Here is a 21271-nt window from a genome sequence, read left to right on the forward strand (position 1 = left end):
CCTGGGTAAATTTAAAGAGACAGTAGCAGCTACGACGATGCACACCCACCCCGGGGGGGCAGAGGGAGCAGCAGGCGCTAATACCGGTAAGCTGCTGCTGCTGCTGCTGTCCCACAGCCGCGACATGAAGGCAGAGCGCCGGTTAACCACGAGGCGGTGAGTCGGGGCCCCTCAGCAGCTCCTGCTTTGTACCGGGGCAGCACGCGCTGTTTTCATGTGTCACACACATCTGTGCAGATGTTCAGCGGCGCAGAGACCGAAACGCACATGTGTTCATGACTTCCTTCTCGATTAGTAAACTTGTCTGAGTTGACATAGTCGGACTGAAACCTCTGATACACTAACTTTGATGGCCTCAGTCGTAAACAGTCTTAAACTCATGTTAATGCTATTAAAATGAAGAATGTTTCAGCTACTGAACTCACACCTTTGGATCGCAAAGATTTACACACGTTTAATTCATGTATCCAGTCCCTAGCTATAGTCTTGCTGTGACGTCAATGTAGTTTTTTCAAACCGGATCCACGTTAAAGGAACCGGGCCGTGGCCCCCAGCGCCCTAACGTTGTTTGTCCGTCAGCCCCTCCCTCATGCTCATTTGGTCGTTGTGTAGAAAAGTGGATCCCTGCTTGAAGCGTGTGCACATGAATTCGGGTCATGTGTAGAAAAAGACAATAAATCAATGGACCTTTGTGCAGCTATTCCAGTAGGGAACAGCTGTGCGGGGCCTCCGTGTCCCGGCACCACTCGGCTCTCTTTGGAAGAGACAGACAGACAGACAGGGGGACTCGTGACAGGTTTGTAAAATCCTTTTAATGCGACCCAGTGAATGGATGTGGCGTGGAAAGGAGGGGGCGTTGCACACTACTGTCTCTATGTACACAGACACACACACACACACACACACAGCGAGCATCCCACATCCTGGTACTTTTCAGCGTTGTCAAGGCAGCCTGAGCACGACTGGCGGAAAGTAGCTGCAGTGTCCTGGCAGAATATCTGTGCAAAACCGCCCCCAAAGTGTCCCGGAAAGTTAAGTGCCGCTAAAAGGTAACGGACGTGCATGTTTTCTGTCGCTCGTGCTTCCGGGCGCGCGGCTTTGCGGCTCGAATCTGCGCCTGTCCTCGCGGCTTTCACGCGCAGACAGGCGCCAGTCCGCGAGGACCAGAGCAGGAAAATGTTGTCCATTGTGCCGCTGAGAGACACAACGATCCAGGCACCATTTCCGCTCTAGTGCGACCGCTTTTCCACGGCCGCCCTGCGTGTTTTGTTGTAGGTTGTTCGGCTGAGTGGCCTGGTGGCGTTTGACTGAAACACACTGAGAATAAAGAAAAATGGCAGATAGACTTTGTGATAGAGAGAGACAGCTTTAAAGGGACAGCGACTCGCTGTTTTCTTCCTGCTTTCTGGAGCCGAAGCACTCCCACACACGACGACAATTTCATTTATTTCATAGTTATCTCTCAATCTTACACTGAAACTCGCGTTTCACGCGGGATTCTGCACAGATGTTGTGACAGATGAGGTGGGCGTCGTGCACGTATTTATTGTCTCCTGACTGGTGCACGAAATCCTGCTGGAGTGAGTGCTACAGATCTTAGAGTACGTCAGTGCTCCACTGAGACCACCTTACTCCGTGTACTCCGTGTACTTTCATTTCATCATGAGGCACACACATGTGAGTTAAACAGATAAAATGACTTTGGTTGAACTTATTTGGTGGAAATAAAACGTATAAATTGTTACATTTTTGTAAATAACTATTTGACTCTTCAATCCTCGCTAATATTATCATTACTTTGTGCAATTGAAGGGGATTATTGTGTTTTATATACAGCACTTGTTAATGTTGTTGTGCTTGTTGTTGCATTACTGATCAGTGAGCATGTTGTAATTCCCATGGCTCCAATCACTGCTACGAGCAGAGATCCTGAAGCAGGACCTCAGTGTGCAGCACTGCTGTTTCCGGGATTTATTTCCAAACCTAACTATGGCCACCGCACCTGCCTGCTTATATACTCTTTAAAACGGCAATTGCAAACCTCAGTTTGAAATGTAGAGCAACAGTAGGTGCTACACATTGTGTTTTAAAAAGTGGAAAAATATTGTCTTGATGCATGCTCGATCATCCAGGTAAGGAAATCCCATAAAGGTCTTCATTCTGTTCATCGGAAACGTTTCGTCACTCATCCAAGTGACTTCAACTTGTGTTCGTTTTGCTGTTGCTTAATGTTTATTACAAAGTATTAACTAGTCTTTAGCTTATTTTCATCACATTTTAATGCAAAGACTGTTTTCTGTTCCTCAGGATATCTGCACACCAATGTGATGTCGGAGAGCATAAGAGGTGCTCAGAAACACGATGATGCTGATAATGACAGTTAGGATCCTGGACTGAGGGGCTACCAAGGCCAATCACTGCTGTTGGATGAGAACCGATGGGCTGTCTAGCCTGGCAACAGGATGCCAACTGCAAAAGGTAAAGGTGGCTCAACGTCCCACCGTTACCGGCCGGCCTCGGAGTATGATGATGCCACGCTCGCCCTAAAGCGAGAGTACTGGAGAAACAAGAAGCGAGAGCAGCGGGCCCGTGTGTCAGAGGAGAGGGAAAGGCACAAACACAGCAGCAGCAGCCAGGGAGGGAAGCAGCTAAATGCCCCAGCAGAAGAGGCTTCCACTCTGGCCCAGTCATCAGGTGCTTCGTCACCTCCTCTGCAGAGTAATGATAATTCATACAATTCTGTGTCAAAGCACGGAAATGCTCTGGGGGAGGGGTCACGTGAAACCACTGACAGCCAAAAGGAGAAGTGGCTCCAGACAGTAAAGCTCAACAAGCGTCTGCCTCAGTTGCCAGCGTCGTGTTCTATCTCTGCCAAATCAGCCAGCGGCAACGCAGCCGCAGGTAAACGTCAGACAGCAAGGGACGCAACCGTTTCCTCACCCGTGTCCTCACCCGTGTGCAGTGGAACTCAGCTGAACACCGTATCCTCAGTGCCTCCAGTCAGAGTGACCAGAATAACCAATGGCAGCTCCAGTAAAACAGCACCTCAGCCACGTGTGTCTATGCAGGGTGCATCAGTCCCCAGAAACCAACATAAGGCACCGGTTGTATTACCCACTCAGCCCAAAGTCTTACCCACAGGTCTCGTTCTGGTGTCCTCTCCATGCGGCCCCACTTCCACTAAAGCAGAGAGCAAAAGAGCCATCTCAACACCTCAGAGTGGAACAAAGCGTGCCTTGGTCACCACACAGAGGGCTAAAGGTGTTGGCAATGCACGAGCTTCTCTGGAGTCCGACGAGGAAAGAGCAGCCAAGCGTCGGGAACAGTGGCGGATCAAAAAGCGAGAGCAGCGAGCAAAGCTTGCAGCTAGGTTAGCTAAAGCCAGAGAGAGGACACAGGGTGCAGAGATGACGTTTCAGAGGCTAACGGCGCCAAAAACCAGACACGTGGGAAGCATAGTTCTTCCATCAGAGTCACTTTTGAGAGGAGCAAGCCAGAAGCAGTGTCATACACGGGTCAAAACATCACTTACATCAGCCAAAAGTGAAAACAATAAACTGCAAAGTGGGACAGCAACTGTAGTTGTAACTGCTCTGCAAACATCTGATGTTCCATCTGTGAAAAAACCAGTAGACTCTCAGGGAAAGGTTCCAAGTTACGGTCATCTTGGCGGTGTTACCCGGGGTATCGCGAGATATAAAACACCTAGACAAAGGTTCATCGAAGCACAGAGAAACTTAATGAACCACAGAAGTCTACGGTGTAAATCCCCAATGCTGCCCTCAGCTTTTGGTACCAGAAATATGCCCAAAATCAACCCCGACGACACGCCCGAGCAGATAATAGCTAAACGGAGAGAGTACTGGCGGATCAAAAAGCGCGAACAGCGAGCTAAGCTGTCCATGGAGGTAAAGGTTCGGTTGAAAGAGAGAGATTCTTTGATGAGGAGGGTGAAACGTTACCAGAAGATCCTCGAGGAGATGAGGAAGACTAGAGTACTGGCGCAGTCAACCGGAAGTGCCCTCACTCACAGCCCAGAGACCATCGGAGGATTCATCAAAGAGGACGGGACGCTGACTGCTAACATCCCTCACAGTTCTGCATGTCACAGCATAGCAGAAGACAAAAGCCAAGTAGAGCTTTGTGTAGTTTCTACAAACACTCCTTTGGCACAACAACAGCGTCAGCCTGACGCTAAACTGAGAAGTGTTGCTCCCATCAGGATAAACCCGGCTCCCCCTCCTCTTTGCTCAGCTCAGGTGAAAGTCTCTGCTCCTGGACAGCTAGCCAACAAACTGCCGCGACTGCTCGCAGTTAGACCCCAGACTCACCTCAAAAGCACAACCGTTCCTAATTTGCACTCATCAGCTATCCAAACTGTGGGTCAGCTCACACTTACTCATCCACAGAGCCCTCAAAATTCAGCAGGTTCAAACGTTAGCAGTTGTGTTATGAAAATGACCATCTCGAGCAGAGCGCCGTCGCTGTCAGCCCTGTCTCTGGATGCGGGGCTGACGGAGGAGGAGAGGATGGCAAAGAAGAGGGAGTACTGGAGGATAAAGAAGCGTGAGCAGAGAGCAGCTCGAGCTGTCCGACTGAGACAGGGTGTTTTACATGCTAGGGCCGGTGCAGCCTCACAAAGGAGGAAGCCTCAGAAGCAGGGGACGCTGATCACTGTGCCTCAGATTAGAAATCTCACCGACACTACAGCAACTGCACCTCCTCTTTCCAACAACAGCGTGCTTTTTCTGCCTCGTGCAAATGAAATGAAACAGGAGAGTGACTCCATGCCAGCAGCTGACCTCAATTCTCCACCAGAACAAGCCATCTGTCCAGATATCAAACCCCCTATTTCCCCACCTCCAGCACCCCAGCTGGAGTCTGACCCATGTCTGAGCGCAGACAGCCAAACTGCCACTCTGCTAGCTGTGGCCTCCATGAAGAAGCTCCTGGAAGAATCTCTTAGCACAGTGACAGAATGTAAAAGTGAGCAGAACTCTATTAAAATGGAGACGATAGAAGAGGTTTCACAGCAAGACATGAAGCCAAATTTATCTCAGCTGTCCTTTGAAAGGGATGACACGGCTCCTATTGCTGCTGACCTCACTCTGCAGATAAAAAGCTGGGAGCTAGACAGCAAGGTCTCTGCAAAGGCCAGTTTACAAAGCCCTCAACTCAAGAACCCATCGCAGGTGAGTGAGACAGTTCCACCTCTTCCTGCTTCCAGTGAGCTAGGTGTGCATCATACCAGTGAGCACTCATCCCAGACCCCTTTGAACTACATAGTAAACACCTCCATGGAAGCACCACGCAGAACCCAGAGACTTTGCGCTAAAAAAGCCGGCTATAAAACCTGCTGCTCTCCAGAGCCACCAAAGCTGCATCACATCACAGCCGTGACGCTGGATAACCTGCAACCACAGCAGGAACAGCAGGAACAGCATCAGGCACAAGAGCAGAACATCTGCCCCGAATCAAAGCGGAGGTACAACAGCGTGGTGACGGAGCAGAGCGGCTTGACCAGCTTGCAGAGGAAGAGGGAGTACTGGAAGCTGATGAAGAGGCAGCAGAGGGCCAAGTTAAAGGCCAGGCAGAAAGACGGCGAGGGGGAGTGCAGCAGCGGGCTCTTCCCCAGAAGCATTCAGGTAACACGAGCAGCACTCGAGCTCTTTTTCTGCAAGAGGTGAAGTTTCAGTGCTTTGGTGTGTAGCTAATAGCTAATATTGATCATATTTGATAGTATGTTGTGTCCCGCTGGTTGCCCCTGATGTCAGCTGTGCATCATCATCAGATTCATCTTCACATGTGACTGTTTTTGAAAAATGAGTGCTAGCTCTGACCCATGTAGCATTTCTACCTTTTGAAGCCTAGATTTTCGTGTTGTGTTCAGGATCTGAGCGTGGCAGAAATTCAACACTCAAAGTAAAGAAGACTGCATTTGATTTTCTTCCTCCTTTTATCTGCATACAGAGTTCCATTTGATGATTGCAAAGGTGACAAGCTTGACTAAGGCCACTGAAATCTGCCGCGTGCTACCAGATGAACCATTTCCGACTAGTGCAGCCTAACTTTGTATTTAGCTCGTGCAATGGGCAGAAAACCCAAGCATCACTTAAATGAATGAAAGCTATTGAGTATTTAGCAGCATGTGCACATAGTGTCTATGTAAAAGAGGGGCCCTCCATGTAAAGAGTGCATTTTTCACATACCTAAATTTCTCTATGTATATAAAAGTGGTTTCTGCAGTCGACTCAGTTCAGACTTGACTCAGTCCAGCTGAAGCTTGAATCGCTGCAATTCTCAGGCATATGGTATTTGAACAGGAAAAACAAAGTGGAGTTCATCTGAAGGGGGCCCATTAAAGCTAGGAGCAAACTCTGCCTCAGTTTCTGAAAAGCCGTTTGTTCATGTCATATTTTCTTCTTTCAGACCCCGGGGCTCGTTATTATCAACAGTCTTAAAGGGGCGAGTCCTCCAGCAAAACGAGCCCTGCAGCCCAAACCACCTGTCTCTCCTCTGGACTCAGTGACCAGCATCCCCACCGTTCTGGTTGTTAGCCAAACAACATCTAATGCTCAACAGTCAGCGTGCACGCTCCAGGTCAGACTGCCTATCACCAGCAATGAGTACAGCAGCGTCAAACTTGGGCCTTCACATGCTGTATCCAGCTGTGCAGGAGTTTCTGAATCTCTACAGCTTTCACAAGCATCTAGAAGCACTGATGTAGACTCAGCTCCCGCCCTCACCGCTGCGAAGCCACCAGACAAACCACTGTCCAGTACTGACATGCACCTCATTGAACCCCTTGGTCAAAGTCCGTTAAAAATCCCCTCTGCTCACCTTCAGAGTCCCCCACACAAGAAACAATCCTCCATCCAGCTGGCACCAGTGAGCACCATGGTTCCTCCAAAGCCCATCCCAGGGGAAAGTGAGCAGGACTTTCTGAGGAGGAAGCGGGAGTACTGGAGGATAAAAAAGAAGGAGCAGAGAGCCAGGAAGGCAGTTCGGGAGAAGGGAATCACCCAAAGCTTCAACAGCTGGAAGACTAGGCTGCCTCCCCTGGGTCTACAGACAGAGGTGAGAGTTGCACAGTTACATAAACAGCTTGTTTTTTTAGCTTACTGGCATGTAATGATTATTGTATTCATATTACATACTACTGACATTTATATTATACTTAATAGGCTCAAGGTTTAGCTGGCATTTCTGGTTTTCTTCTTATTTATCTGGAAGGACTTTCTTGGTTAGCGTGTGCTAGTTCTCCTCTTACACTGCTTGATTAACTCGAGGGGTTCCACAAGGTTCAATCCTGGGTCCACTGATGTTTCCCTTTTATCATTCTGTCTTTTTTTGGCATTTCTTATCCTTTTTATGCCATCTTTTAAGCCTCACCAGCCAAATAGGCTGCCCACCCTGGTTGGCTGTTTATCCCGGATTAGTGACTGAGGCCATGATTACAGCTCCACTTGAAATACATTTAACATTCAGTCACGTGATTGATTTCTTTTGTTCGTCTTCAAAGACCAGCGTTCGTAATCTCGGTGAAGTATTTGATTCCTCGCTGAACTTTGACTCACATATAAAGTGTACCTCATGTTCCTTTTACTTTCTTTTAAGGAACATTTCTAAAATGCGAGCCTCGTTCTTTGAACTAGAGCAAATTGTTCTTGTGTTAGTGTCGTTGCACATGTTGTGATGCCCTTTTACCAGTTTAGACAAATCATCTTTGTCATGCCTCCAAACAATTACAAAATGCTGCAGTCAGACTCGTAGCAGGCTCTAGCAAGCAAGCTCACAGCCTCGAGAACAAAACGACATAGAACTTTCAAATTGATTTGATAGGTGTGTCTGCTAAAACCCTTCAATGAGTTCAAATCTCATGACCTCAACCTCACCGTCAGACATCAGAGGTCAAGTTTTCTGAAAATCTTCTGAAGTCACATTGGATTTTGAAATTCGTATCATAGTTGTATCTACCAGGAGAGTGAGGGGTACCACTGTCCACCACCAGTATCTTTCTCTTTACGTTGGTTCCCAGTAGATTTTAAAATTCTCACACTTATAATTAATTAATTTAAAAATTGAAGCGGGTCCTTTCAGCAACAACAAGTATGTTCCCCACATAAATAAGGCTTAAAAAAATCGGTCAGACACTAACGCAGGTTTTCTGTCACAACCCTGATACCCTCATTCCCAGGACTGATCTCTCAGTGATACAGAAACAGAGGAGTACTTTAGTACTCCAGTAGAAAAGGAACAGATTACTAAATGGTGCACTCGTGCCCCTGTTCTTTGCCAAAGCCTTTGTTTGTAAGTAAATCAGGTGACCTAAAAGACACAAAAGCACCAGAAAGAAACTACAAAATACACAAAATAATGTCAAAGTGACAAAACTACAGGACCTCTGTTTAAGCATCTCTCCAGTCTGACTTGTGTCTAGGTTCACCTTGTTTCAGGGAGCTCATGAAAGCACGTAAAAACACTGCACGTGGCCTGTGCTTTAGTTTTTCACTCTTTGTCTAATATCTTTAGGAACCTGGTCAGTGGGTGAACTCTTCTGAGGAGTCAGAACATCTAATGAGGTGAGAGATTTCTTTGCTCGCTTTCTTTTGATATCAGCATCATCAGCATTCAGGATAACACACAAAAATCTCCCTTCACAGCTCTTCAGTGGACTCGGCATCCTTCACATACTCGGATTACACAGCCCCAATCGAAGGTAAAGTATGTCACTGTGAACTTGAACGAATGCACATAAAATGGTGAAAGTAGCCAAAAACAAACTCTGCCTTCTCAGATGAGTCAGAGCTGCTGTTCGCTGAAAGTGAGGACGATTCTGTTTCCGATGCTGTCTGGAGGAGCCGCTACCTCATGGACTATGACCCACTCAACCAGCTGCTGGTGTGCATGGTGTGTGGGGAACTGCAATATTCCCACAGCCTAGAGGGAGTGAAGGCCCACATTGACGAGGCCCACCCGCACACCCTAACCTTGGAGCCCGGCGAGAAAGAGCAAATACGGGAGGCCTGGGATGAGCAGGTGTCGCGGCGGGAACGCTTCTTCAGCAGCCAGCTGCAGCAGCACAGCAGACCTGTGGCAGGTACAGTATGAGCTCGGATCACGTAGTTAAGTCACCTGACTTTGCAACACAGCAGAGTTAAAAGTAGCTGCAGAAGAGCATCTGTTAGCCTCATCTGTACGACTGATCCCCAATGAGGTTTATCCTTTAATCGGCTCATATATTCATATAATGTAATGGTAGCAACACTGGCTCAGCAGTTATATACAATGATGGTGCAAACTCGCCTGACTGCACCGATCAGTGTGAAACAATTCAATCAAAGGCTAAGCCATTTCTCTGCAGATAACAACGCTGTCTGACTTCTTTTGCAGAACCACACAAGAACTGAAGAGCTGAAGAGACGGCTGCAGGAGGCAGCTGAAGACCATGGACCAGGAGAAACAAACCCCACCCCCTTTCTCTCGTGTATTTTATTTCTTATCAGTGTGTTTACCTCTGCAGGAAGACACCTTGGAAAAGAAGGCCCTAAAGCAGCTTTACCTCATTTCCTACCAGGGTTGTGTATGTTTATCAAAGGCAGTGAGGACATTTTTATACTGAAGCTGCTTCATCCGAGATTTGCTGTCAGTCCTTCTCCTGTTGTGTTTGTTTTTTGTGCTCCTTTTTTCTCTCATCCACCAATCAGCTGCAGCAAACGGTTGCTCCTTCTTCTCCCAGAAGTTTCCTCCTGTTCAAAAGGAGCTCTTCCTCCCCACTCTTGCTGCTCAGAGGGGATCATTGCACTTCTCTATAATATTGTTGCTTCTTACAACACAGCACCTTGAGATGAGTGTTGGAGTGAAACATTACTACATTTGGGAAATCTTCACTCCGGGAAGGCTAAGCTAATGGCATTCTGGACATATCAGTTTATTAGGCCACTGAGCTTTTTGGTCTTAATTTATTGATCCAATCACAGACTTGCACAAATATCTTCTTTGATCACATGACCTCTGTGGGCGCCATAATAAAATATAACCTGTGTTTTCCAGCTGGAGCATACTCATGGCCAGTTTGTACATTCCTCTCTGCTCTGCCTTGGTGGATTTTCTGCAGGGGTGAACATTTCAGCATTCTGGGAAAACACTTTAGGTATTCCAAGGAAAAACGGGATAATAGGTGGTATGGGGGTAAAAGAATGAGTAGCTCAGAAGAAGCTCAGCTCAGTCATGAAATTAGCACCAGTGTCCAGGCTGTGAATTCCACAGTGGGAAGTGTTTTAGCACCAAATCTAAAGAATATTATTGATTGTTTAAAGTTCCTGAAAACTCCTGGAAAGTAAAAGGCGCAACCTGCTGGCTGAGCTGCTGAGAGCACAAACTGGGGCTGAATGCACCGGACTGAGGAACACTTGCTGAATACGTTTGTATTGGAGGACTGGGTCACTGCAGTTGTGCAGAGACACACTACCTGTTCACTGATAGCAGCCGTGGGATACAATCCATGGCTTTTGTCAATGTGACATTTATAGTTAATTATACAATACGTTAATATTTAACCCTGGGATCAGTCAGCTGTAGAAAAACAGCATCAGCACAACATTTTCTACTATTTGGAAGCTGACAGAATCTGCTAGTGTGCAGATTTTCCTGCAGGCTTGTATTCAGGTTAGTCTGCTCTAGAGCCTTGATAGTTTCTCAAGCACTGAATGGGGCATCTGGAACTGAGCTGCAATTTGCTACTGCATCACATCCTTATGTGTTCCTCCGGGGGCAACTTTTTGTACCGAGACAACTTTCTTAGGGACAGTTTGTCACCTCTGCGAAAATCTCCTGCAGCACTGTAAATAGACTAATATATGACATGCCAAATGTGACTTTTTCTGTGCCGTTCCACAATATTTGGAGCAGCCTTGTTATTTATTGAATCTCCTCTTACGCAAGTGATCGTTGATGATGCATTATTCATATCTGTAGAAAGCTCCGTGTTAGAAAAGAATTTCATTTGTGAATGTTATCAATCCAAGGCTTTCCTACTTAAGTAGTAAATGGATGAAGTGCTCTGGAATGCTTTTCAATGATTTTTCTATGGTTTTCATGAAGACTACAACACTGAAATATTCTTGTATTTGAGCACAAAGCTGAGGTGAATACTGTCTGTGCAGCCACAACGCAGTGGAAAGAGCTTGTGGTGATCAGATCACTCATGAAAATCAGACGCGATTGTCTGCCAGTTTAAAAAGGGAATGTTTAAATGCCTTTTCAGTAATAAACTTTTTCTACTGTTCATTCGAATCCTTTGTCTTTTTTGTTAAACTCGGTTTTCTCCAGTGCAGTTGTGTCACTTGTGTGGTATTATGATCAGAAATATTAAGAATTTCACATTAATAAGCACAGAAATTCCTGCTTTGCACATTGACCGTATCATTTTTATTGAATCCACTGAAGCTGCACTTGCACCAGTAGGGCAGCTTACACCCGAAGTGTGCACTGTGGCTCCAGCCTGGGTCTGTGATGGGCAGCTGTGGGTGAATTTTGTGTGTGCAGTGCAAACTCAAAGTTGCCAATGCACTGCAGTAAGGCAATGGAGCTCTAAAACAAAGTAGAAACAGTGTCAGTTGGATGTAGAGCATGATGATGCACCTCATCAGGAGCTTGTTTTACTAAGAGATGCAATAACAGTTTCACAAACACATTTTGCTAATTAACAAAACTACAACCAAAAACTGTTTTAGTGAAACTCTACCAGACACTCCACAGCTGAAAGACCACAGACGATGAGGCCAGTCTGTTTTCTCCACAGTCTGACCTCAACTCCAACTTCACAACAACTGTAAAGCCAAACACTCCTGACAGCGTGAGCTCACTGAAGTCTGCGCGGCGAGCTGTTGTCATTGGAGCAAAAACCAAGTTCACCAAAATCAAGTCGAGCTTCAATGGCAGTGAAAAACAGTTAAACAGAGTCCAACTGTAAATGGAAGTCAACATTTATTGTGTTACTTTAACAACTCGACTTCATCGTTGTTTATTTCCACAGCTACAATGACTTCATTTGAACACATACAGACTTAGTACTTCCGTAGATAGTCTGCTGTATTTTAAAGGTGTGAGACATTTGTGACTGAATAAATACGTTTGTAATTATTTTGTACGGCTTTATTAAATATGCTAAAAAGAATTTACAAAAGCCTCCCGGCTGGTTCGGAGGGAGTCAGGAGGAAACTTTTTTCCTGTTCACTGCTTCACACCCTGACTTCTCCTGGGCTCCTCTTCCACTACAGCCTCGGCGTCTTCCCCAGGGTCTGCTTCTTCTTTATGGGCGTGTGAAGAAAACCAGGTTCCACTGGCCGAGTCGGTGTCGCCCACCCCTTGCAGCTCCCGGGGTCCAGCGCCCAGTCGGAACAGCGTGGGGATCTGACCTAGGATGGGGTTACTCTGTTGGAGGCCAGAGATCCACTGATTGAGGGTAGCCTGGTCCCCCTGACTGGTCATGCACATGGCAAAGACTGGACCGTCATCCACTGGATAGACACACAGACACACATCATCTATGTTACACCCTGGAAGTGAGGGGTTGTGGTCAACAGCAGTGAAGCCATATCTTACAGTCTTCCACATCGAAGCTCTCATCGTCCCCCAGGTCGCGGTCCAAATCCAGGTCTAGCTGCAGAGGATACATGAGACACCTCTCTGGGTCATACGGCTCTTCTATCTGAGGGGAGGGAGGAGGATTTGTTTGTAATTTAATTCACAAAGTTTCACATATTCTACATTCATTATACAGAGTCTACAACGAGGGGAACACACAGACGGTCACTGCAGAAAATGCCGGCTGTTTGCAGATGACAGCCAGCTGAAGAAGCTGGGAGAGCTTCACAGGGAGTGGAGTGAGGGTGGTGTCAGTTCCCCCAACACCAGCATGCACAGATGTCTACAGGAAAGCAGCTGCAACGGCTGCATTCCTAACATCTGAGTGTATTAATGAACACACCAAGCTGGACATTTCTGTACTAGAAATCCTGTTTTTAATGGATCTTAGGAAATATTCTATAATCTGAGATTGTGGTTTTGTGACTTTCCTGAGCTATAAGCCACAATCATTAGAATTCAAACACTCTGTTATATGATCATCACACAGCACTTATTATTTGTAATGGTTAACAGTAATGTTTGCCCACCTTCTCTTCAGGTGGGGCAGGGTCGGCTCTGAGGACGTAGTAGTAAACACACGTCTTCCTCATCCACAGAGGGAACGGGCCCTCCACGAACACGGGCCTGCACGGGTTGTGCTTAGCGAGCGCTTCCATCTGGCTGGGGCTCTGGATGCCTGGTGCAAACACAGGAAAGAAAGAAAACAAACAACAAATATGGAAATGATGCCATTATTAGTATTTTTAACAATATATTTCTGACTAAGACACAGAATGTAGTTTCAAGTCATCCATACCTACTATATGTGGAAGTGTGACTTCAGCACCGCTGTCTGTGATGTCTGTGCAGGGCAGCTTGTGAGGAGAGCACACACAGTTTGGTAAATACAAGATTTACATCTGATGACAAAAGACAAAGTCAGTCAAACGATTTTTACACACAAGTTTGTCTTAGTTAGACCTGAGAAACTAAATGACTGTAACACAAAAACTTGTACTCGCAATCATGTGGAGTTTTTTCTCCACTTTCTATAAGCTCAGTTTAAAAGCTTAAGAAATGTGGAACACGAGTCTGTGGTTGACAGCTCTGGAAAAGGGGTTTCCAGACTCGGGTCTGAAACATTCAGCGTATTAGCTTTAAAGATTTTAGAGTTACTTTTGTTATTCTTTTAAAGAACAAAGCCAGGCTAGCTGTTCCCCCTGTTTCCAGTCTTCATGCTAAGCTAGGCTAATCCATGCATATACCTGGTAGACGGTCACTTTTGCGTCCCAGTCGTTTGCCATGCGTGTGAGGCTGAAGCGTGCCAGGTCTACTGGGTCTTCAGGGAGTTGCTTGGGAATAGGAAAGGGGTTTGCGTGCATGAACTTGGGGAACCAGTACATGATACGCTGGTACTTTCTCATAGGGTGGGTCTTTTCTCCAAAGATCTGGACCAGCAGCACTTTGGTCTCAGTGTTGGGCATGATACCTGAAGCACAGACACTGACACTTAGACACAAAAACAGTGTACAGAACACCTCAAGATTCTCAACAACTACCACCCACCATAATTCTCCATCTGCTCCAGGAGCTGCACTCCACACTCCTGCTGACGGGGATAGTGGTTGAACATTCTCTGGATAAAGTTTTGCGGCACGAATACCTCTTTAGGAAAAACATCCAGCAGCTTGTTGTAGACAGTGAGGTCTTTCTCCACCCCGAATTCGGGCATCTTCTTCAGAGCAGCATAGATGAACTCCACATGACCTCGACGCCTTATGTCTCTCTTGGTGTAGACGTCTATCACTTTGTTAAACGTGGCCTTGGTTTTGGTTTCTTTGGCGACCTGCTCAAACAGATCATCGTGGGCGACCAGAGACTTGTCCCTCGTCTTGTCCTCTTCCTGAACGAACCGTGCAGGCTGACTCTTGGTGCGCGCTGGGCTGCTGTGGAAATGCCTCAACACCTAAAAGCAACATGTTTTTGTTATGAACGCATATAAAAGATTCATTCATATGATCTGATTATTTATTGATTAAAACCAAACAAAGAGTCGACTGCCAGCTGCCTTTCGCTGCGATTATATCAGTGCTGTATATGAGCTTAAGTCTGGTCGCTGCTAAAGCTCACCTCGCGCTGTGGGCCGCCGAGCAGACTCGAGGAGTGTAACCGGAATAGAGCGCCGTTGTCTCCAGCAGCAGCAGCAGGAGGCAGCCGCCTCCCTGCGTGGCTGAGCAGCCGCAGAGACTTGAGCTGATGCAGGCAGCGGCTGCCCTTCATAGTCGAGCCATCACGGCGAGTGTCAGAGAACAGAAGTGCACACGGACGTGAAGCTCACACGTTCACTCTTCGGTGTACCTCATCCAGCTGTAAATATTTGTACAGAACGATCAAACTTTACATTTCACATTTTTGTGAAGTTTAGTTCGTCAACTGCTCAAACGTTGTAGTAATGATAGTTATTATTATTACCCCAACATGTATAACCATGTTAATACTGACCTTTAATGCCGACAATCGGACAAGAAGGCGCTGTCAATGGACGCTACCATGTTCAAAGGCCAGTACAGCATTCCGGTCCGACACGCGTTTGCTTCCCCCAAACAATAGAAACAGTGACAGAAATGATAGTTCCGTAAAACCGCAAATAAGCGCAGTAAATATTCTCCATTAAAATGCAGGAAAATGATTTCTAAATCAATGCCATTCTTCGCGCTGTAGCTATGATTCTTCAAACTATTAAACAAAAGTTGAGAAAAGAGAAAGCTAACTATTTTTTTATCCTTTGTCGTGCAGTATAATTTAGGGTGACCATATTTTGATTTCCAACAAAGAGGACACTTGTGCCAGCCATGAAGAACTTTAATAATACTGTTCTCTTAACTGTAAACTTTAACATATTTAAACGATGCCTTCTCTGTGCGGTTAATGAATGGTGAAATAAAAAAAGTTGTAGAGGCTTTTACAAGTCAACAAGAGACACTTCTTAAGGCAAGGGTCGCCACTTTGCAGCCATCGTCGAGCTTATGTTGGCTGACAATAATGCAACACTAAAATTCAAATACAGTCACAGTGACATAACGTTGCATTTATAGAATCGCTGGTCAAATGCAATATAAGCAGGAATATTGTGCGTGGTCAGGATGACTGGATATCGTTCGTGAGGGATGCATTTGATATACGTTTCATTTCTTATAGGCCAACAAGTTATTTATAGCAGTTTGAATGCAGGCAGTCACTTTCTGGCACAGGTTTCAGGGCTTGTAGTGCGCACCGCCGCCACGAGATGGAAACAAATGCTCGTCCTGTAGCTGCCAGGCTGCAGAGGTGCAGCCGTAAGAAGCTGCTTTAAGAGTTCCGTGAGATGTTCTGGTTTACGGACACTGAAATCCTCCTTCCTGACGCAGTCTGACTGAGGCGAATATCTGGCAGCACTTTTAGCCGTACCCGGTGCCTTCCCGCCAATAGTGTCAAGCTAGCTATAACGAGGGGCTACACTTCCGGAAGCGGTTTTCAGTCTGTGGTGTGATTGTTTTTAGTTTTTCATTTTATATAAAGTAATTTCGAACTATATTTTATATTTAAGCTTGATTTCCTTATAAGTACTCCCCCCTCACACACACACACACTCACCCACGCACCCGCGCGTTTAATAAACTATTGCGCTTTATGTTGCGGAAAATTCCGCGTTTCCGGTATTCTTAGACCTGTCATCGACTCAAGTCTCCAGAGTGTGGGCTGTGATTCTCCTCTGTCAGCATGGAAAACACACCTTAGTGCACGCTGCTCCTCTAAAAACAGGAGCCGCCGTCTAAACCTGGGATTATGGATTCCTCTACCAACAGTCTGGGTGAGTGCAGCAGCGACAGTGGTCCTTTGTGTTTTTACTGACAGCATTAGCCGTGGAAACTTCACTGTCCGTGCTCGGATCAGATAATCGCATCGCTCTCAAAGGAACGCTGTCAAACAGCTTCAAAGATGGCAATCTTTGGACAAAACTAGCATACACCGCACCACACACGCTTTACACAGTTTAACAAACGCGTTAAACCTCGAGCTTTGTTCGGAGGCTTTCAGTCACACCAAAACTTCGTAACTGAACACTCAGATGCAGTTTTTCTTGGCAGCGCTCGTCGCCGCATTCTTTGCTGTCTTTTATTGCAAGCGGATGGTCGGCGGAACATCCGCTCTGACTTTCAAAGGATTTTTGCTGCTTAATTCTGGGCTTTTCAACATTTCTCCATGTTTTGTTCAGTCACACGTTAGCGCAGACAGACAGTAGTCTCAGACGTTACAGCAGCGCTGTGACCGTGTAGGTGCGTGGGACGGCTGCACGTCGTTTACATTATTTCTGTGGCATTCAAATAGTTTCCTCAAGTCTGGCCCGAGTGATCAGGACACCCTGGAGGCGTGCCTGCAACCACTTTGTGTCGCAAACTGAGTTGTGTGCTGCTGATTCCATGTTGTCACGCGTGGGTAGTTTGAGCATCAACATTGAGACCACCGGCAGAGCGAAGACCGCAGCAGCCTGTGTCCATGCACAACAGTTCATCCATATATTAGACGAAGCACCAGCTGAACATCCTTCTCTCCACTGTGGGTTGGGTGAAAAAGCTCCACCCTGTCTGTCCCCACAATACTTACTATTATGCTGAAACTGGAACTTTGATAGCTGCCCAGTACTGCTTTTGATTCACATGTGTATACAAACATCCACACCCAAGCCTATCTTACATACTCTGGCTTCTTGAAAGCTGGTGGGCCGCCAAAGCGCTGGGGAACAGCAAATATATTAATATCACATGGGGAAGCTTGAGCAAGGCAGCTGTGACTCAGTGCTGTAGGAAGCTTCAACACACAGCCATTTCTCTTAATGAAGACCTGCGTTACGTTGGTAATTATGTTTCATAAACGAAGATGGTGACACGTTACCTGCCTCGGAAAGCTGCATGAGGTGTGCTGGAGCTCTGGAGAGTTGCTTGTGCCTCGGTGTCAGCTGGCCGGCTTACGTAATATGAGTTTGTAGGGATCAAATAACTGCTGTGTTTAGCAGTAACATGCAGATACTGATACACAATATTTCCTCCACTGAATACAGCCCAGTGTGGTGGACTGTATGCCAGCCTTAAAGTTGAAGCACATCTGACATCGGGTTAAAGGACTGGCTGATATCTTTGCAAACTAGTCATAGTAATGTTTTAGGGAAGAGCGAGCAAATGTGCAGTGTGTGCAGATTCCAGTGCCACACAAAGAGGCTTTACTGCTTTTCCAACAGTTTACTTCTGTTAATGGCTATTTGAGACTTAGCAAAACAAGACTTTAAAGATACTGCCCTCAGTTTTAATACTGATACCATTTGTTAGATGTTAAAAATAAAGTAAGATAATATATCCATATTGAAAATACAAAGTAAGCCTGCTATCTTACTGCCTTTCTGCTGGTTCATAACACCAGTCTTGTGTTTTGTAATTGTTGTGTCCATGACTTGTATCAGTAATGATAACTGCACAAGTTCAATCTGTGCAGAAATGTGGAAAAGCATGAAAAACTCCTCAGATTTTCAAACTGCGTTTACTGAGTCACTGAATGAACTTAGACACATGCATGCTGTGTGTGTGAGCACAATGCAACCAGTGAAGTATCACGCTCTCTTAAGTAACTGCATAACTTTAGACGTTACAAGAAACTCCCCAGCTCAGAGTAAGGAATGGAAGACCTTTGTTTCAAAGGACAGATGTGCTGAAGTCTGTAGTTTACGGCTCAGGAGGTAAAGTTTACTAGTTTTCACATTCTCCTGACTAGTCTGAACTTCCATAAAAGGTCACAGCTTATGCTAACAGGGTCAAATAGACCAGATCAGAAGAACTGTATAGAAATTCAGTGAATGTGGGATTTATGTCCGGACGTAACGCAGCGTTACCTTGCTTACATTTGCAGTTATCCTAGTAAAGGTGCGGCGTCGTACCATTAACCCCGACTGACTAACACTTCTTTCTGACCCACACAGACCATGTACAGTCGCACACTTAAAGGAGCTAAAGTGCATAAAGTGCTAAGCTCTTCACTATAGATGAGGACAGTATCAGTGAAACGCTTCGTGCTCTGTTGTGGTAATTGTCAGCCTCTCTTTTACAGACTCCATCTGTGATGAGCTGTGTTTCTTTGTCATGGTTTGCTTTGGTGTAAAAGCAGCTGCTGCTAATGCTGGAATAGCAACTTTTCCTACAGGAAGTGACATCACTCAGTGTTTCAAGCGTCTGAAGAGGCATGCCTTCTTCTGTCTGATTTGTATTTGTATAACTTGAGAAGAGAAATTGAATTACTGCTTACGGATTACTGTAAAAATGTGTGCATACCCCACTTACACAGCTGGAAGTTAAACAGCTGGAAGATGTGAATGTGGTCACATTGCTGTAGTGCATAAGACAAGAAATACACACCTTCACACTCAAACAAGCATTATAAGAGCCGTCAGAGGACTAACACCAGTTACTGTTACTGTTAAACCCAAATACTGTTTATACTGCAGCACTTAGACACGTGCTTTAATAGAGAGGTTTAGAATTAGAGCCGCAGAATCGAGTCTATTCATACAGCACTTAGCACTTAGTCAGCTTGCTGCTGTAAACACCCTGAGAACAGGAGTTATATTTGGTAAGGGTTCAATTAGTGGAACCAGAGTGGATTCATCATTTCAGCGTGTTGTGGTTTTGGCTCGAACAGCTGTCTAGGAGTACTGTGAGGATTTGGGACGTGTTGCAGTTGTGCAGAGATCAGCAGGAAGTTGCATCAGCAAATGGCAGCTTTTTCAGTGTTTTTCCCAGAATGTCGTAATAGTGCTTCTTTTCAGAAGAACACACGTGCTGTTCTGCTGGAGCCTGGAGGTAAACACTCTTTCTTCTGTCTCAGGGCTGGAAGTTAAAGCTCACTGCTTTCTAACAGACACTGAAATGTGTCTGTAGCATTGAGTGAATGCTGAATCCTGTCTGGTCAGTTTAAAGATTGAAGTCGGGGGAATCAGAGTGTTTTCACTGGCGCCTTGTTTTGATCGCACCTGTAAATCAGAAGGAAACCAAAGCGGCTCAAACGTCAGTCTGTGCAGTTAAAGCAGTGCTGATAATAAATCAGTCAGTCTCACTCAGTGAGATCATCATGTGGCAGAGATTTATGCTCCATGGCCGTCAGTGGCTTACAGTGTTGTTATCTGTATGTAGAGCGAGCACGGACTTGCACTGTATTTGCGTCTGAGGCCTGACGGTTAAGATTGTGGCAGCGTGTTGTGAGCTGCATCATCTCCTCTGGCTTTTTGACAATTACTTTTTCCATGGTTTTATCCTTTAAGATAGCAAGGCTGGCTTAACTGGTTTTGGGGCCCCTGCACAGTGTAAACCAATGAATCCACCCATGCAACAGTAATCAAACCACCATGAGTTGTCTCCTGTTAAATCATCGTCCTTTGGATCTTTATGCTGTGCTTATACCGTTTAATGGTGGCACAGTGTTACTGAACTGGATGTGCAGGCGTGCATAAAGACTGTATAATGTGTATGTGCTGTTAGTGGGGTGGGCTGGGAGACTTTCCCGATTTTATATGAGCTTTGTACTTTTAACTTGGATATTGTTTGTATTAGTTTCTTTTACTAGGAGCTAAATTTGGTACGAGGTGTCTCGTATCTGCTGAGATCCGCGCTCTCGTTTGTGGTTCATGACAAATAAAAAGTAAAAATGAAATGAAATGAAACGGGGGTGTCAGGCTCAGTTTCACTAAGGACCACATGGGGAACTGAGAGTCGTCTACACGTCAGTCCCGCCGACATGCTCCAGGATCATCTAAATGCCGTCTCAACCGCTTGTTTCATGTCCCTGAACCAAACGGAGTGCCGCCGTCTCAGTGACGGGAGGCTCGGAGAAATATTTAGGTGAAATATAAATATTTTTGCCCTCCTTTGTCTTCTGTGCACTCAGTGCTGGAAACTATTCCTTGAAAACGTGTTCTCACACCCCCACCTGTGAACGTATCTGCCTGCAGCATCAACTTCCCCTTGTATGCCACCTTTTTTTCCACCAGCTTGTTGGCTTCCAGCTGCAGTGTAGAAGCGCCTGTCGTTTCGGTGCATTGTGTGCACGAGGCACAGTTTTGTGTGAAGGCTACAATCGGTTAGTTTTAATTCTAGTCCTTTCATAAATTCTGTTACTACAACCGCAGCAGAGTAGAGAGTACTCATTCAGGTGCAGGGCGAACATGCAAATGCCACACAAAGGCACCAGCCTACAGAATCAAACCCACAACCTTGTTTCTGTGACGTGACAGCGCTAACCACTGCATCACGGCGTCATCGGGTGTGTTTTTGAGATGCTCCCTGGAGATAAACACAGGAGTGAGAGTCAAAGTGAAGGACTGTAAAGGAGGTCAGCTCGTCTCATGTGCAGTCCTGGTGAGCCGTTTGCAGCCACACGAGCTGTGCAGTCAGTCACATGTGTGCAGCGTGCTGGTGGTGGGGTGGGGGGAGTGTTTCTCACAGATGGTGCAGCTCTCTGTTTCACTTCTCAGATGGGACCTCGGCACTTGTGCAGGGGCGTACAGGATGTTGAGCAGCGGCAAAGCATCTAAATCAAAGTAGAGAACTACAGACTGAGCGCT

At 46.1% G+C, this 21271-nt stretch overlaps 3 protein-coding genes across 7 annotated transcripts in view; 2 read left to right on the forward strand and 1 right to left on the reverse strand.

Moving 5' to 3' along the window:
- Positions 1–95: 95 nt before the first annotated feature.
- On the forward strand, positions 96–11287 carry LOC146581142 (uncharacterized). 4 transcript variants are annotated; one of them, XM_085267528.1, is made up of 8 exons: positions 828–1049; positions 2308–5645; positions 6430–6600; positions 6847–7077; positions 8533–8582; positions 8664–8719; positions 8798–9100; positions 9394–11287. In XM_085267528.1, the coding sequence occupies exons 2-8, from the start codon at positions 2463–2465 to the stop codon at positions 9408–9410; spliced, it is 4011 nt and encodes a 1336-aa protein (XP_085123654.1). In that variant the 5' UTR covers positions 828–1049; positions 2308–2462; the 3' UTR covers positions 9411–11287. The 4 variants fall into 4 exon arrangements, with proteins under 4 accessions (XP_085123652.1, XP_085123654.1, XP_085123651.1 ...); XM_085267526.1 differs by lacking the exon at positions 828–1049 and adding an exon at positions 96–796 and having other exon boundaries at positions 6430–7077; XM_085267525.1 differs by having other exon boundaries at positions 829–1677; positions 6430–7077.
- Positions 11288–11969: 682 nt separating this feature from the next.
- ecsit (ECSIT signaling integrator) lies at positions 11970–17562 on the reverse strand. Its single transcript, XM_085267533.1, has 8 exons — positions 15133–17562; positions 14761–14997; positions 14197–14596; positions 13896–14119; positions 13448–13505; positions 13179–13327; positions 12607–12712; positions 11970–12521 (listed from the first exon to the last, which is right to left on the reverse strand). Exons 2-8 carry the CDS (start codon positions 14908–14910, stop codon positions 12235–12237), a joined length of 1374 nt encoding a protein of 457 aa, XP_085123659.1. The 5' UTR covers positions 14911–14997; positions 15133–17562; the 3' UTR covers positions 11970–12234.
- eml3 (EMAP like 3) overlaps positions 16277–21271 on the forward strand; it is a 32557-nt gene continuing 27562 nt past the window's right edge. Inside the window, exon 1 of one of the 2 annotated variants that reach the window (XM_085267531.1) lies at positions 16277–16480. In XM_085267531.1, the coding sequence (XP_085123657.1) occupies positions 16456–16480 (25 nt within the window). In that variant the 5' untranslated portion in view covers positions 16277–16455. The remainder of the gene's footprint in view (positions 16481–21271) is intronic. The other variant, XM_085267532.1, reaches the window with a different exon arrangement.

Source organism: Mchenga conophoros, linkage group LG3 (assembly GCF_057382185.1).
Source record: "Mchenga conophoros isolate Kocher_MC1m ecotype Shallow Benthic linkage group LG3, M_conophoros_male_GT1.1, whole genome shotgun sequence".
In the NCBI taxonomy this organism is placed as follows: domain Eukaryota; kingdom Metazoa; phylum Chordata; class Actinopteri; order Cichliformes; family Cichlidae; genus Mchenga; species Mchenga conophoros.

What these genes read in the sequence shown, in the direction of transcription:
- LOC146581142 (XM_085267526.1), top strand. Translation starts at nt 2,463, where the DNA reads ATGCCAACTGCAAAAGGTAAAGGTGGCTCAACGTCCCACCGTTACCGG. An exon ending in CCCTGGGTCTACAGACAGAG is followed by an intron (nt 7,078 to 8,532) that starts GTGAGAGTTGCA and finishes TAATATCTTTAG; the next exon opens with GAACCTGGTCAGTGGGTGAA. An exon ending in TTACACAGCCCCAATCGAAG is followed by an intron (nt 8,720 to 8,797) that starts GTAAAGTATGTC and finishes CTGCCTTCTCAG; the next exon opens with ATGAGTCAGAGCTGCTGTTC.
- ecsit (XM_085267533.1), bottom strand. Translation starts at nt 14,910, where the DNA reads ATGAAGGGCAGCCGCTGCCTGCATCAGCTCAAGTCTCTGCGGCTGCTC. An exon ending in GGAGCAGATGGAGAATTATG is followed by an intron (nt 14,120 to 14,196) that starts GTGGGTGGTAGT and finishes TCTGTGCTTCAG; the next exon opens with GTATCATGCCCAACACTGAG. An exon ending in CTGCCCCACCTGAAGAGAAG is followed by an intron (nt 12,713 to 13,178) that starts GTGGGCAAACAT and finishes CCCTCCCCTCAG; the next exon opens with ATAGAAGAGCCGTATGACCC.